The sequence below is a fragment of the Manis pentadactyla genome, chromosome 9, assembly GCF_030020395.1.
Source record: "Manis pentadactyla isolate mManPen7 chromosome 9, mManPen7.hap1, whole genome shotgun sequence".
NCBI classification, from domain to species: Eukaryota; Metazoa; Chordata; class Mammalia; order Pholidota; family Manidae; genus Manis; species Manis pentadactyla.
In genome coordinates this window covers 37,654,527-37,669,344 of record NC_080027.1, presented here as the reverse complement: position 1 = coordinate 37,669,344, position 14,818 = coordinate 37,654,527, and the positions used below count along the sequence as shown (strand labels likewise).

At 56.2% G+C, this 14,818-nt stretch overlaps 1 protein-coding gene across 3 annotated transcripts; it reads left to right on the top strand.

The window, feature by feature from the left end:
• The first annotated feature begins 318 nt into the window (after positions 1 to 318).
• TSKU (tsukushi, small leucine rich proteoglycan) lies at positions 319 to 14,600 on the top strand. 3 transcript variants are annotated; one of them, XM_036895457.2, is made up of 2 exons: positions 319 to 645; positions 12,061 to 14,600. In XM_036895457.2, exon 2 carries the CDS (start codon positions 12,069 to 12,071, stop codon positions 13,128 to 13,130), a length of 1,062 nt encoding a protein of 353 aa, XP_036751352.2. In that variant the 5' UTR covers positions 319 to 645; positions 12,061 to 12,068; the 3' UTR covers positions 13,131 to 14,600. The 3 variants fall into 3 exon arrangements, with proteins under 3 accessions (XP_036751352.2, XP_036751353.2, XP_036751354.2); XM_036895458.2 differs by lacking the exon at positions 319 to 645 and adding an exon at positions 679 to 1,437; XM_036895459.2 differs by lacking the exon at positions 319 to 645 and adding an exon at positions 1,477 to 1,666.
• The last annotated feature ends 218 nt before the right edge of the window (positions 14,601 to 14,818 follow it).

Here is a 14,818-nt window from a genome sequence, read left to right as displayed (position 1 = left end):
CTCTTGCTAACGTCTCTGGACCTCTTTCACCCATCCAAAAAACACTGGGGGGAGAGGGCTGACCTCGAGCACACACACCCACACCCACACACACACACCACCACCCCCACACACACCCACACACCACCCACACACACAACACCCCCCCCACACACACACACCACACACACACCACACACACACACACACACACCCCACACACAACACCCCCCCCCCCCCACACACACACTCCAGCGACCTCCAGATGTTCCCGACCGTGCGGCCATCTGCTGAGATGGCTCAGGCACTTCGGGGGAGGGGGCAGGGATCCCGGTGGCAGGAAGCTGCGAGGCCGGCTGGAGTGGGAGGGAGCTGCGTGCGCACTTTTGAGACGCTCCCTAGGGTGGAACCCGGGCTAGGCCCGGGCCCGACGAGAGGGCGAGGGGCGGGGAGCGCACCAGGAGAGCCTCGCACTTTAGCGACACTCCCTAGGTCGCCGGCTGCCAGCCCGATCCGCCACTGGGCGCTGAGCAGGCGGTGGGGCGCCCAGCTGCGGGCGGGGACCGGGGGGCGGGCCGCGCCGCGCTGAGAAAAGCGCCGGCCGGAGGGCCGGTGGCTGGGCCGCCAGGCTGAGAGTGCCGAGGCGGCTGTGGCGCAGGCTTCTAGGTAGGTTCGGGTTCCCGGCCGGAGCGGGAGTCCGCGCCGCCGGCAAACGTCCGGAGCCCCCAACTCCAGCCTTGCTGCCCCATCCGGCGGGCGGACGGCGCTGGAGGCAGGGGCGGACCCTGAGCCCCTCAACTTTTGCTGGACTCAGGGCATCGACAGCGGCCTCTGGGCGCCCGGGGCTCGGCCGGGGTGGAGTAGCTGGACCAGGGGAAGAGGGCTTCCAGGAGACAAAGGCTTTGGCCGGGGCCGTGGGCGTGGGCCGGTGCCTCTGGGGTCTTTGTGCAGACACGTGCATCGCGAGTTTGCGGGTCTTTGTGGATTTCGGTCCGAGGACTTGCATCTGCCTGCGCCTTTGTGTGTCCGTGACTTTGCGTGTCCATTTCGCGCCTGTGTCCATGTTTTGTGGGCCCGTGCTTGGTTGTTGGTGGGCGTATCGTTATGTGTCCGCGTACGTGGTCTGTCCCTGTCGACGTGTCTGGGTTGGGTGTCCGGGGAGTGTGTGCGCGCCGAGAGCCAGACACCGCCCCAACTCCTCGCTCCCTTGTCCACCGGCCCCCGACTTGGCTTCAAACTTTTCTCCCGGTTCCTTGGGAAAACCCTCGTCTTCCCCGCTGCAGCCCGGGCGGGGGGCGCTGGCAGTCCGCCCCTTTTCCACCTCGTGAGGTCCTTAACCCTGCGAGGGGTGGGATAGAATTGGTGGGGGGTTGGGGGATCGGCAGCGCCTGGGGACTGGCCCCGGCCAAAGTTGGGCGGAGCGTGTCGGATACCCTAGCTGAACCAGCTAGGACAGAGGTAAGCGGCCGGTTCGGGACACCGGCCCCGGGCTGAAGAGCGGAGGGGAGAGGGCAGCGGGTGTTGCCCGCCCCGCGCTTCTCAGAAAGAGAGTATATGACCAAGAGAGACGTGTCTGCTCGGCGGAGAGGCCGGCTCCAGCCCCCCGCTCCGCTTTCAGATCCACTCTGCGTTTGCATCCCACCCCCTGGGTGGAGAGGACCAGCCCTCCGGTCCCGTAGGTGACAAGGTAACGGCTTCTCGGATCCCGGCCTGCCCACGGTGCCGGCGCCAGGACCCCGAGCTGGGTTGTGGGAAGTAGGAACCTTTGCACATAGTGGTTCTGGATAGGACGGCCACTGGCCTGCAGTGAGGCACTGGCCAGGTTGATCAGCCTCCCGGAGCCGCGGTCACCCTGTACCACGTTATAGACCAGGGTGAGAACTCCCTCTCTGCGCAGAGCGTGCGGTGGAGATAACCCGCTGGGCAAGGGCAGTGCCCGCCTACACTTGGCCAGGACGAGGAGGTGACTCAAGGAGCTTCTTCCATTCTTCCTGCCTGCTCTGTGCTTCCTATAAGTCCAGACTTGCAGAGCCCAGCTCTGACCTGAGCGGCAGGACTGGGGGCGGGAGCCTGTTGGGCCTTTGATCCGGAATTGCAAGGATAACCCTAACACCTTCTCTCCCTTACCCCCACCTCCGACGTGCCCTTTCACGGCGAACTTTACCAGACGCTGCTAAAGTGAATGAGAGGCACAGGCCCCTCATCTGGGAAGGAGGCAACTGTGGACACTTTTCCTTTCCCTCTCTGGGCCTCAGTTTCCCTTCTGGAAATGGAGATGTTGACAGGCAATCTCCTCCCTTTCTGTTCTGGCTGACTGGTTGGGAAACCAGAACCTGAAAACACTTTGATGTTTAACACAGCCCACCATTCTGACTCGACCAATTCCCTGGCGCTATTTGCTCTTTTGAAGGAGGGTGAGGGGAAGTGACTTTGAAGTTAGGGAGGGATGAAGTTTGGTGGGCCTGGAGTCCCTGCTATCCAGGAAGGGAGGGCTGGAATGCAGGAGCCTGGGGAGGCCAGGAGAATACACCCAGGAGGTAGGAAGTGTCTTGCACAGAGGAAACAAAGCTGTATGGCTTTGTGTGTTCTGACAACAGCACAGAGAGCGTCAACATTGTGGACTGTCAGATGCGAGGTGATGGGGAGGCGGGTATTGGAATTCCACTTGAGGCTGGGAGAGAAGGCAGGGGCCAAATATGAGGGCCTTGAATGCCAGGCCTAGAGCTGGGATTTGCACCTGTAGGCAGTGGAGAGCTGCTAGGGGTGGGGGTGGGGGTTATGCAGGCATATGAGGCTCTGGCTTATGGGTAGTGCTGGAGACTGGAGACCAATCTGGAAGCCAACTGCCTCTTAAAGTCAGAAAGACCTGGATTTTACTCCCACTCCACAACTTCCCAGCTCTGTGGCCTTGGGCAAGTAACTTTACCTCTCTGATCCTCTCTCCTCATCCTTCAAATGAGAATAGTAATTCCTGTCTTGCTGATCTGTTGTGAATGTTAAATAGGATAATGAATTACACATGCTTTGAATAAAATGAGGTGAGGTTTGTAGTCTGTCATACACTATGCAGACAATGATCAGATTGCACTGATAATAGAAGGCAGAGACAGCACTTAACTATGGTCCTAAACCTGATTTCACCATGTGGCAAAGCTCTAAGTCTCCTGCAGCCTTGGCCCAATTGTTATCCTTGCCAGGGGAGGGAAGCTTTTTGTCCAGGACATTTCATTTCTCTGGCCTGGTCCCACACAGGAGAGGAGCTGGACACAATCAGATCCAGATGGCCACAGACCACAGAGCTGTACCTTAACAGGGGTGGCCCAGGGGCCACAGGATCTGAGGGGAAGAGTAAGTAAGCTTTTGCTGGATGAGAGGCAGGTTCAACTGGGAAGGCCTCCCAGAGGAGATGTCTTTGGAATTGAATGACTGGAGTTTGCATGGTAGACAAAGAAAAGGAGGGCCTCTTGGTCATCTTTGTCAGAGGGAATATCCTGTGCAAAGGCGTGGGGCCCTAGGAGCAAGATAAGCCCCCAGACTAGCAAGCTGTCTTTGTGTGGTGGGTTTTAAACAGGGAGGAGCAGTGGGGTCCTAGTTTTCTGCTGGGATTGTACTCTGGTGCCCAGCAAGGCTGGCAGTTGGAGGCAGTGGCCAGGAACAAGGCTGGTACAGCAATCCAGGCTGGGAGGCCTCCTGAGCCCCACCTGGGCAGTGTGAGGTGACTGCCCAGCTTGGGGTTGGGATGGTTAGTGACATGGGGAAGACAGAGACCCACCTGCCCAGGGGGAGCTGCTGTCCTGTCCTCTGTCACAGGTGACACAACTGCAGCCTGCTTTGGCCTCTGCAACCTTTCCAAACCCCCTTACCAATTTTCTGGTAGAGCCTGGGGAGCACCTGGGGCTGAGGTGGGGCCCTGGCAGTGCACTGGGAGAGAACGCAAGGCCTCAGGGGATGCATTTTGGAGTCTTCTCCATCCTCTGCTGCTGTCTTGCCTTTGGATCTGCTGGTGTCACAGAAACTTTCCCTTTCTTGGCCCCTGAACTTACCCATTAGTGGGCAGGAACCCACATGCAGTGAGCACCAGTGTGTGCCTGGCCAGGGCCAAGTCTTCACTTTACCTGTGTAATCATCCCAGTGACCTGGGAGCAATACTGGGATTCTCACTACATTACAGATGAAGTCTCAGACTTCCAAGGGTGGGGGCGCATGCAAGCCTCATAATGGGTGAGGCATTGTGGCAGTGGATCCCAGCCCACCTGCCCAGAACCCACTTCCTTCCCATGTGTCCCCACAGGCAGCCTCCCATCAAAGGAAACCTGAAAAGCTTCAGGAAGAAGCTACATTGGAAGGAGTAAATGGTACTGGGAACCTTGCCTATTTCCCTGTAGATTATCTTCCTTGGGCAAGATTACTGAGCCCAAAGCCCACCAGTACCTGGAATGGAGGAGGCTAGGCACAGGGTGTAAGTACACCTGGACCCCGAGCCCATTCCCTGTCCTCCTCAGCCATGTGACTGGACAGATCACCAAACCTGTCTGGGTCGCTTTATGCAGCTCTAAAATAGACAATGCCGCCCAACTTGCTGATCTTGCAGGGCGACTGAACAGGTAATATTTGAGAAGGCATTGGAAAGGTTGAGAGGTGTCATTTATTGATGTGGTAGTGTTCTAACTGCCTGGGAGATCTTCACATAGTAGCTGCTTTGTGCAGGCCCAGTGCTTAGCTCCAGGGATGGAAAAATGAATCTTTCCCCATCCCTGCCCATGAGAGGACAGACAAGTGAATGTAAGTATAGTTCACCACAGTTCAGCTCTGGATGTCATCTGTACATGTGCCCATTTGTAAGTTGAGACACAGTGGTGTAAAAAAGATTGGGTTTGGAGCTCAGACATTGGGATTTGGGTTCCTCTACTACCAGCTGAATAATGTCAGGCTCCTTGTCTGCAAAGTAGGGGTAGTAACCCCCAGTGAAGGACTGCAGGGAGGCAGGAATGAGATGGTGGTGTGGAAGTGCGTGGTGAGCTGACGTGCTTGTACAGTTGTGCAGCATGAGTGATTCTCTTGGGAGAGTTGGCCCTCAAGGCTCCGGGAATTTGGCCGTGAAATTCTTTTTGCCTTGCGTTTCCAGAGCTGACTAAGTGGTTGGAGGCAGGACATTAATGGAATTTCCACCTGGGGATTTCGTTGGCGTGAGTTTGAGTGAGCTCATGATGAGGGGAACAGGGTGGGAGGCTCAACATTGAGCAGCTGGTGGAGGCAAAGGCCTGTCTCAGGTGTGGGGGCCCTCGTCCAGCCTGAGGCTCAGCCCCCTGCCCACCCCCCTATGCCAGAGGCTCCCTCTTGAAGTTGTGGGAAGCAGCTGGCAAATATATGGGCTAGAGATGCTGTGGTGGGGCACCAGGGGCAGGCAGCTGGGGCCAAGAGGGCCTGAGCTGGAACCCCTAACCAGAGAGGTCTTCTCAGAGGAGGAGAGAGATCGGAGCCTTGCCAACAGAGACCAGCACGATGACAGAGAATGTTAGCACAAGAAGGCACCAACCTGTTGGGTGCCTGGCACTGTGTTGGGTATTTATGTGGGTGGAACAAAGAGAATAACATGATCATTGCCTTCAGGAAGCTTAAAAATCATAACCACCATGGTCTATCATGAATCAGGCACTTAACATGTGGCACATAACGAGCTGAGTGTTTCCCACACTGTCCCTGTCTGCTTTTGCCAACCCTGCCTTGTCCCTGTTGAGGACACTGAGAATCCACAAGGTGGACCCTTGCCTGAGGCTAGCAGAGGTACAGTGCTGGATTCACACCTGGTCTGTGTCCCACCTGAGTGCCCTGTTGACTCTTACCTGCTGGGCTCCTCACTCATCTAGCAATGTTTGCCATGCCAGCAGGCCTGGCTCCAGCCCCAGGTCAGGGAAAGGGTGAACAGGTGGAGAAGGCAGGGTCACTGCCCCAAGCCGCTCACACTTCAAGTCAGGAACTGGGCGTGTAAATAACGGTAGAGAACTGACTCCTGTGTCTGAAGGAGGTGTGCCCATGGTGTGGTGTGAGGCCCAGGGAGCAAGGAAGGGGGGCCGGGAGTGGGGGTTGGGGGCAGGAGCCTGAGTGGACAGGACAGGCCTTGTTCCGCTGGTGGGGCCAGGGCTGGCCCGGTGGATGCGGGCAGTGCTGACAGCATGTGAAGCATCAGGACCCAGGTCCTGCATCAGCTCTGCCGTGTCCCTGCCACCACTGCCCCTGTCTGGGGCAGCTCCCCAGCCCTGGGGTTCCTGAGTTTAGGGAAGTGTGAGCAGAGGCAGAGAGCTGGTCAGAGGCCATCACTGTGGGTTCAAATCAAGATGGGGGTGGGGGTTTGACTTCTCCAGCCAGGAGAGGGAGGAAGGTGGGGATACCTTGCAGATGCCTCCATGCCAGGGAGAACTTACTTTCTCTGTAGGTAAAAGTGAAGTCAAGAGGTTTTTGAGAAGGGGAGTGATGTGGCCAAATCTGTTTTAGAGACTCTCCTAGCAGGGCCTGGGGTGTCTCCGTGGTGTGACCTGCATGGAGCCTGTTAGTAAATAGCCACACCATTTACTCCAGTTACTCTTCTGACCTCACAGGCTGTCAACAAACTGTTCTTAGAGGCACAGTAGGCCCAACAAGAAATAACTCATGGCCTCTGCCCAGAGGACCTTTTGCTCTGTCCCCCAGGTCACGGGTGGGAGCGATTTCCAAGCCCTTGTCCTCCCACCCTGTGGTCTGTAACCTGGCTGTTCAGTGGATATCTTAACTGCAGGTTGGGATTTGGAAAAGAAGTGATGTGTTTTGGGCCAAAGATCCCGTTCCTCCCTCAGCCTTCCATGGTGGCCACCTGTCGGCCTTTCCCTTTCTCCTGCAGGTAGATCCCAGATCCCAGAGGGAGGCAGAGTTGATACTGTTAAACAGATCAGACAACTAAGGCTCAAAGAAATGAAGAAAACTGTGAAGGTCACACGGATAGTGGCAGACCTAGTACTAGAGTCCTGGTCTCCTGGGTCCCAGGCAGAGGTTGATGATCTTGTTATGAATTGGTCTTTATAACAATTGCTGGTCTGTGAGCCCCATGAGGAGAGGGGCCCTGGCACCCCACCCCAACCCTGATAAACGTGTCATATGGCCTAGCACGGGTGCCTGGCATTTAGTAGAGATTTAGTAAATGCTTTTAATAAATTTTGAAATCCTGAAATGCTGGGGCTGGATTGTCTAGACTAAACCTCTTACTATGAAGCTGAAGAAACTGAGCCTCAGAGAGGCAAGGGGACTTGTCCAAAGATGTGAACAGGCCATGCAGAGCAGGGACTGGGGCTGGGGCTCCTGACCTGTGTTCCAGGCCATGCACAGTTGCCTGCCACCTCCCCTTTGGCCCCCTGCAGAGTGGTGAATGGGGTGGGGTGGCCCTTGGCCAGCCTCCTGAGGGGAGCTCCCACCATGTAACCTTGGAGAGACAGGCAGCCATCCACTGCACAGCTGTCAGTGTCCTGGCACTGTCATCTCCAGTCCTCCGCTGGAGGAAGGGGTGGTTGTCTCCATGAGAAAATGGACTGAGAGAGAGGAAGTCTGCTTCCCAAAGTTACCCAGGTTAGCAGGTGACTCCTGTTTCCAGTTTTGGAACTCTTTCACATCAGAGAATTGGTCACAGAATGACCATTTCCATCTCGAGGGCCGCCTCTGATCAATGGGTAGAGGCCTCCTAGAGGTCCGTATTGAGAAGAGCTCTGAGGTCCTGTGCAGATTCCCCAGGAAGTGGCTCTGAGTTTGATGAATTATGCCTACAGTGGGCAAGGTTTTAGGTACAGGGAAAAGGCACAGTCTTTCCGGCATGTGGCTTCCACCCCCTGGGGCCTTGTTTCTCTGTAGGAGTGTTCAGCTTCTGTCTCATCTTCACAAACATCCTCTCTGAGGCCGATGGGGTCATCACCACCCTCCCAGATTCACAGCTGAAAGAACCAGTCCAGAGAGGTGGTGACTTGCCTGGTTCACAATGCAGGTTGGTGTCCAAGGCCTTCACAGCAGAGCTGAGGCTGGTGGTTCTTGTGAAGAGGAACTCACATTACTCATCCTTTCCCAGATCTAGCAACCCTGTTGAGAAACAGCATAGTGTGGCCTCCCAGGAAAGAACTACTCTCCAGGAGAATAAGAGTTTTGATGTGTTTTGTACATGCTTGCTGAAGGCAGGCAGGAGGGAGATGGGGTCAGGCCCACCCACTGATCCCCACCCCACCGCTCTTGTCCAGGGAGGAAGGCAGGACAGCCCGCAGTGCACCCTACCACGTGCTGGGAGCCCTGCTAGGGCCTGACTTCTACCACTGTTTTGTCTCCACCGCAGTCCTCTGAGGTGGCTATGTCCATTTTACAGATGGGGAAACTAAAGCAGAGATTGTGGCGAGCCAAGATCAGACAAAGCAGAGGTGGCCACGAGGCAGTCTTATTAGGAGCTCCTGTTGCTCAGTGTGTTTTATATATATATATAAATGGTGGGGAGGGTGGAGGGGATTAAGACCTGTTTAAATCCCTCCAAGTTCTACCAGCTAAAGAAAAATCACTGTTGTGTTGATGCATTTTCTTCTGGACTTTCCAAAATTAAGATCTGGATTTTTTTTAATGCAGTCATCATTTTCCTAGACAGGTGACTTAGCCTCGTGGTATCTACCATTATGGCATCAGCCCCATCTGTGAGGTTGCAGACTCGGCGTTATTCTTATTGGCTCCTAAGGAGAGTTCAACAGCCATCTTGAGGGGCTGGAAAGCCCTAGGCCTGGAGTCAAGGGCCAGGGCCTGTGCATGGGCTGCCATCACTCACCGGAGATCCAAGGATAAGTCCCTGCCCTCCTTCTGGGCTTCAGCTTCCTCATCGCTCTCCTGCGGGTTGCACACCCTGCTCCACAGCCCTCTCTGAGCAAAGGCCTTTTGTGGACTGTGAAGGGCGGTGCCCCCTGCAGGAGCTTTCCTTACCTTCCCTCAGTCTCCTCCTGGGAAAGTGCTGTCCTCCACTGGGGCTGGGAGCACTTGTGCTAGGCCCCGGCAGCCCACACAAAGGTGTCCCTCATGTCGCCCCAAGGGGACACTTCCTCTGAGCAGAACGGGCACTGACTGACTCTCAAAGACTACTGGCCCACACCTCCTGGTCCAAGTTGTGAGGTCTCTCAGAGTTCTCTCCCTTTTCTTTCCCCATCAGCCTGGGACACCCCTGAGAGGCCTCTGAGCTCTGCTGTGACCTCAGGAAAACCCCAGAACCGATGAGTATTTAAAAAACAGACACCTACCTGATCACAGCCGTCAATGGCAGCCGGGCCTTGTCCCTGAGACTTTGGGAGCTCAGCTCTTCTTTTCTCAGCAACACACAGAAATGCATGCTCCTCTTGAACCAAACCAATTATGAGGTTTCAAAGGCCTGAGTTCAGTTCCTGACTCTGCCACCTTCCTTTACTCACCCTGTCCCCCCAAACCCAAGTGGACATAAGACTGCTGACCTCTTTGGGTGGCTGAGGATGTGTGAGAGAACACGCGTCCGGCACTAGCACAGAGCGAGGACTGGCTCTGACTCACCGTCAGCCCTTTCCACCGCAAGTGTCCAGGCCTAGCACAGAACAGGGACCTGGGAGGGGTGGGTGCTCTGCATGGCCAAGCACGGACCTTGCCCAGAGTGCCCTGGGAGCATTCACCAGCACAGCCATCCAGCTGGGTCTCAGTCTACGCTCCTGCTCCCTTTACATCACCACTGCCTCAGTTCCATAGCTCCAGCGGCCTGGTGATGGCCACCCTGCATATGTGCACAGCTCTTCACAGTTTGGACTTCTGTGAAAGTCAAATCAACTTACATGACGAGGTCAGGGCAGGAATTACTGCCCTGTGGTACATAGGACAAGGCTGAGGCCTGGAGAGAGCTGGCAAGAGGCCCTGTCTCTGGAGGGGGAGCATCTGGGCTGTGTCCCCACTGCCTGTTACATAAGCAGGAGCTCATGAGGGGCCACTTGGCATTTAATAGGCATGTTGTATAATCACCTTTGGGAACCAAAAATGTAATCTCGGGGCCTTTGTGTGTGTGTATGGTGTTTGTTTTAACCCCAGGAAGGGTGAGTGTGAGCAGATCAGCTTAGCAGGGAAGGTGGGGCCCTAAGTGGTAATGAACCCCTGCGGTGAGAAGCTCACCCTGGGGAACAAAGGGGGCCTGAAGCAACTTAATATTTTCCTTTTGGTTCCAGATATTGGAACACTCTGTCCTGCCTCAGTTGGGACCAAGCCCAGGATGCACCTGGGCCTGGCTTAATCCACAAATTGGACTCTACAGAAGAAAGGGGCGGAGGAGGAGGGGCCCCCACAGGGGAGCGGGGAGAAAAGCCCCACTTCTCCCTGCCCCTGCACAGAGCCAGACTGCAGATCGAGTGGCTACCCTTTCAAGTTTCATGTAGGGCTGGTAATCCTATCCTGCTGCACCCTCCACACCCACCCCCAGCCTAGAGGAAGAGGTGGGTAGGGGGAAGACAAGGTTGGCGTGCAGAGCAGGGCCATCCCGGATGAAGACTTGGGCGAGTGAGGCGTGGGGCATGGTGCCCTCCATCTCCCGGGCTGTGGCCACATAGTGAGAAGGGGTCACCACAGACTGCCCAGGTAGAGGTGCTCACTGCTCAACTCTCACCCATCCTCCCGCGATCACCACTGGGCACCGCTGGCCGACAAGCCACAGTGGGCATGAACACAGGCTTTGGGTCAGAAAGATGTGAGTGGATATGAGGACTGAATGTGACTGCATATGTTGTGCCCAGCACTGGTGACAACTCCTGTTATAATTGTGCAGGGAGGGAAACTGAGGCCGGGGGAGGGGAAGTGGCTTTCATCCTAGCATGTATCAGTGGGGAAAAGCCCCCTTGGACCCTGCCTCTCCGTGGGCCACCCTGCCAGTCCTGCAAGAGATGGGAGATGAAAACAGGAACTGGAATTGAGCAGGCCTGCGCTCTCATCCTGCCCTGCTTTTTACTAGTTCAGGGTAAAACCCTTCTTCACTCTGAGCCTCTCTTTCTTCATTTGTATAATGGGGGAACCAGCCCAGCTGCCTGTGCGAGGTTAAAGAAAGGGCCAAAGAGGTGTCATAGCTGTGTCAGCTGGGGCAAGGCAAGGGGAAGGGGCTTGTCCCCAGAGCCTGTCTGGGAGTCTAGACACCCAGTCCCCAACTAGAATGAAGGATCCTGCCTCCGGAGGGCAGATGAGGTGAGGGGGCTTAGGACTGTGCACTCAGTCATTGTCACTCATGAAGGCAGTGAGGTGGAGACAGTCACTGCAGGGCCCCCTTGCAGGGAGATGCCTCTGTCTGGGAGGCTGGAGTGTGGGTCTCAGGGTTGGCTCCACCACAGCCAGAGCACCACAGTGAGCCATGCCTGCTCTGTACTCCACCTAGTTCCTTCCCCGCGTATTGTGACTGTGTATAACTTTCTGAACCTTCTATGTCTCAGTTCCCTGTTCATGAAGTGGCAACAGAAATTGTTGCCTTGAGAGTTTTGTGGTTGTGAGGGTTAAGTGAAACCAGGCAGTAAGGCAGCGTGACCAGCACCCAGCAAGTACATAGCACATGCCCAGCAGAGGTGAATGGAGCACGCTAACCCTAACCCCTGAGCTGTGAGCCCTCCATTATAGGGCCTGGGTCAAGGCCAGCTCATGGACTCTAGACCTTCAGAGCTGGAGAGGCCAACCAAAATCCATCTAGTCCAGTGGGGTTCCACCTGGGTTCCTTACAACCCATGGCAGGGATGGTGAGCTGGCATGGAGGGCTCTAGGCTCCTACCCTCCCTTCAGCCAGAACAGGCCCACTTTTATCTGCTAATCTTATCTAGGAAAGGGTTCAGCTGCTTCCAATTTGAAATCCACTCTACCAAACGTACAGATGGGGAGACTGAGGCCAGAGAGGAACAGAGACTAGGAGTTATCTGAGGAGAAGTGCTCGGATGAAGCGTTCCAGGAAGGCTGTGAGGCTGGTGCAACTTTCAGCTGTACCTCCGCACATGGCTTGTGGTGGGGTAGAACCATCTGGAATGGGTCCGTGCTGCCAACCCTCACCTGTGGCTCTCTTTCTAGTCCCCACCATGCCGTGGCCCCTGCTGCTATTGCTGGCTGTGAGCGTTGCCCAGACGACCCGGCCGTGCTTCCCCGGGTGCCAGTGTGAAGTGGAGACCTTCGGCCTCTTTGACAGCTTCAGCCTGACACGAGTGGACTGCAGCGGCCTGGGCCCCCACATCATGCCCGTGCCCATCCCTCTGGACACAGCCCACCTGGACTTGTCCTCCAACCAGCTGGAGATGGTGAACGAGTCAGTGCTGGCAGGGCCGGGCTACACCACGCTGACTGGCCTGGATCTCAGTCACAATCTGCTCACCAGCATCTCACCCACCGCCTTCTCCCGCCTTCGCTACCTGGAGTCTCTCGACCTCAGCCACAATGGCCTGGCAGCCCTGCCAGCCAAGGGCTTCACCAGCTCACCCCTGAATGACGTGAACCTTAGCCACAACCGGCTCCACGTGGTCTCGGTGTCTGCCTTCACTACCCACAGCCAGGGCAGGGCGCTGCACGTGGACCTCTCCCACAACCTCATCCACCGCCTCATGCCACACCCCGTGCTGGCCAGCCTGCCCACACCCCCCATTCAGAGCCTGAACCTGGCCTGGAACCAGTTGTGCACCGTACCGGACCTCCAGGACTTACCCCTGCGCTATCTGAACCTGGATGGAAACCCGCTGGCTGCCATCAGCCCAGGTGCCTTCAGGGGGCTGCCAGGACTTACACACCTATCGCTGGGCAGTCTGCAGAGCCTCCCCAAACTGGCACCCTATGGCTTCCATGAGCTGCAGAGCCTGCAGGTCTTGGACTTGTCAGGCAACCCCAAACTCCAGTGGGCAGGGGCCGAGGTGTTCTCGGGCCTGGGCTCTCTGCAGGAGCTGGACCTGTCAGGCACAGGCCTGATGCCCCTGCCTGAGATACTGCTCTTCCACCTCCCAGCGCTGCAGAGTATGAGCGTGGGCCAGGGTGTGTTGTGCCGGCGTCTGGTGCGGGAGGGTGCTTACCCCCGCCAGCCTGGCTCCAGCCCCAAGGTGGCCCTGCACTGTGCAGACACGCGGGAATCGGCTGTCAAGGGCCCCAACACTTTGTGACGAATGATGTAGCCTGGGGCCACATAACAGACTGCTGCCCTGGGCTTACTCAGGTCTTGGGTAATTTATATTTTGGTGTGCCAGTGCCAGTGGGGACTGTTCAGGCCTATGTGGTAGCAGCATCAGGAGAGATCCAAGGGCCTGAGAAGAGGCTTTGGACCTGTGACCAACACCCAGGAGCAGAGTCTTGCCCCTTTGTCTAGGTTGCCCCCTCCAACCATAAGCAGAGGGTCTTTGATGCCAAATTAGACAGCAGTCCTCTGCTGTCCTTCCCCACTTGTTCCCAAAGTGCCTTTCCTCGGGCCTGGGCCAACCTGGCCTGCGACAGGAGGAAGGTGGAGGGAGATTCGCTGCCAGGCAGAGGTCAGGTCCACGGCTGAGTGTCCCCTTGGGCCACGGCCTAGTCACTCAGGGGCGTGGGTTTCTTTTACAAGGTGGTCCCTTCTTTGCTCTGGGCACATGAGGCCCACTGCATCTTCTTCTCTTCCCCTAGAACCCTGGGTAAAACTTTAGTTATAGAAGGGACTGGAGAAAAAATCAAGTGTATCTGCTCATGTGACAGTGGGGGAAACAGGCCTAGAGAAGGAAAATTGCTAATCTGAGGTACTACTGGGGACATGACTGGCCCCCAGGGTCCTCCTAGCTGGGTCCCTTTGCACTTTCCTGTCTTCTGTAAATCATGCCGTCCTCTCCCCTTCCTGGGCTCTCCCATCCTGCCATTTGTGCCCTTCCCCTGTTACCCCCCAGGAGGACAGGCAGGGGCCACAAAGGCGGGATGCTGGACCAGTAATAGCTGTATAGCATGGGCTTGAATGAGTTGACCTTGGAGCCTCTGGAAGCTTCAGGAATGCCAGTTCCAGCCCTGCTAGTTTCCCATTTGGGGTGGGGTCCCCCAGCATCCAGACTGGAAATGTGCCCATTGAGCCCTGAGGTACTGCCTCTAGATGCTCCCCAAGAAGATAAGGCATTTCTGCAACCCCATCTGGCCGTGAGCTCCAAGAGGCCTCCTGGATTCAACCCCCACAAGCCTTGAGTCCAACAACCCTCCTCACCCTGCTGAGAATGCACAGAGGGAGGCAGGGTAGCCCCCACCCATCTTTATGCTCCACCACAGGGGTGACATCTCAGCTTCCCAGCCCTGGGCTCTTTCCTTAGTATTAGTTTTATAAAAGTTGTTGCCTTTGTAATGGACTGTCACTTTCAACCACCCCCTCACCCCTGCTGGCAGGGGATTGAAATGTGTCATTTGTAAAAGAAGAAAAACTGTGCATTTGTTCACTTTTATAATATTGTGTCCCAGAAATGTGTTGAGGGAGGAGGTGTTGGGTGGAAGCCAGCCATATGTGGCCATGTGGGCATCAGAGGCTTGTCCCAAAGAGACGCCCACAGGACAGTGAGAGCTCTGTCCTCCCCCGCGAGCCCCACCCAACACCTAATTGGTCCTTGGTTTAATAAACACTATACAAAGAGTCCCTCTTTCCGTCTTTCAGCCAGCATCCACTGACGTTCTCTGGGCCGGGCCCTGGGGTCACAGGAATGAATTGAGGGAAACCCTTCCCTGGGCAGCTGATTCTCCCTGAAAAGCCATTAACCGCCAGTGATTTGGGGAGTGAGATGGCAGGAGGGATGGAGTTACTCAGGAGCAGGTTGCACCACCCACCTTCCTTACCTCCCCTCTCTGCCACCCC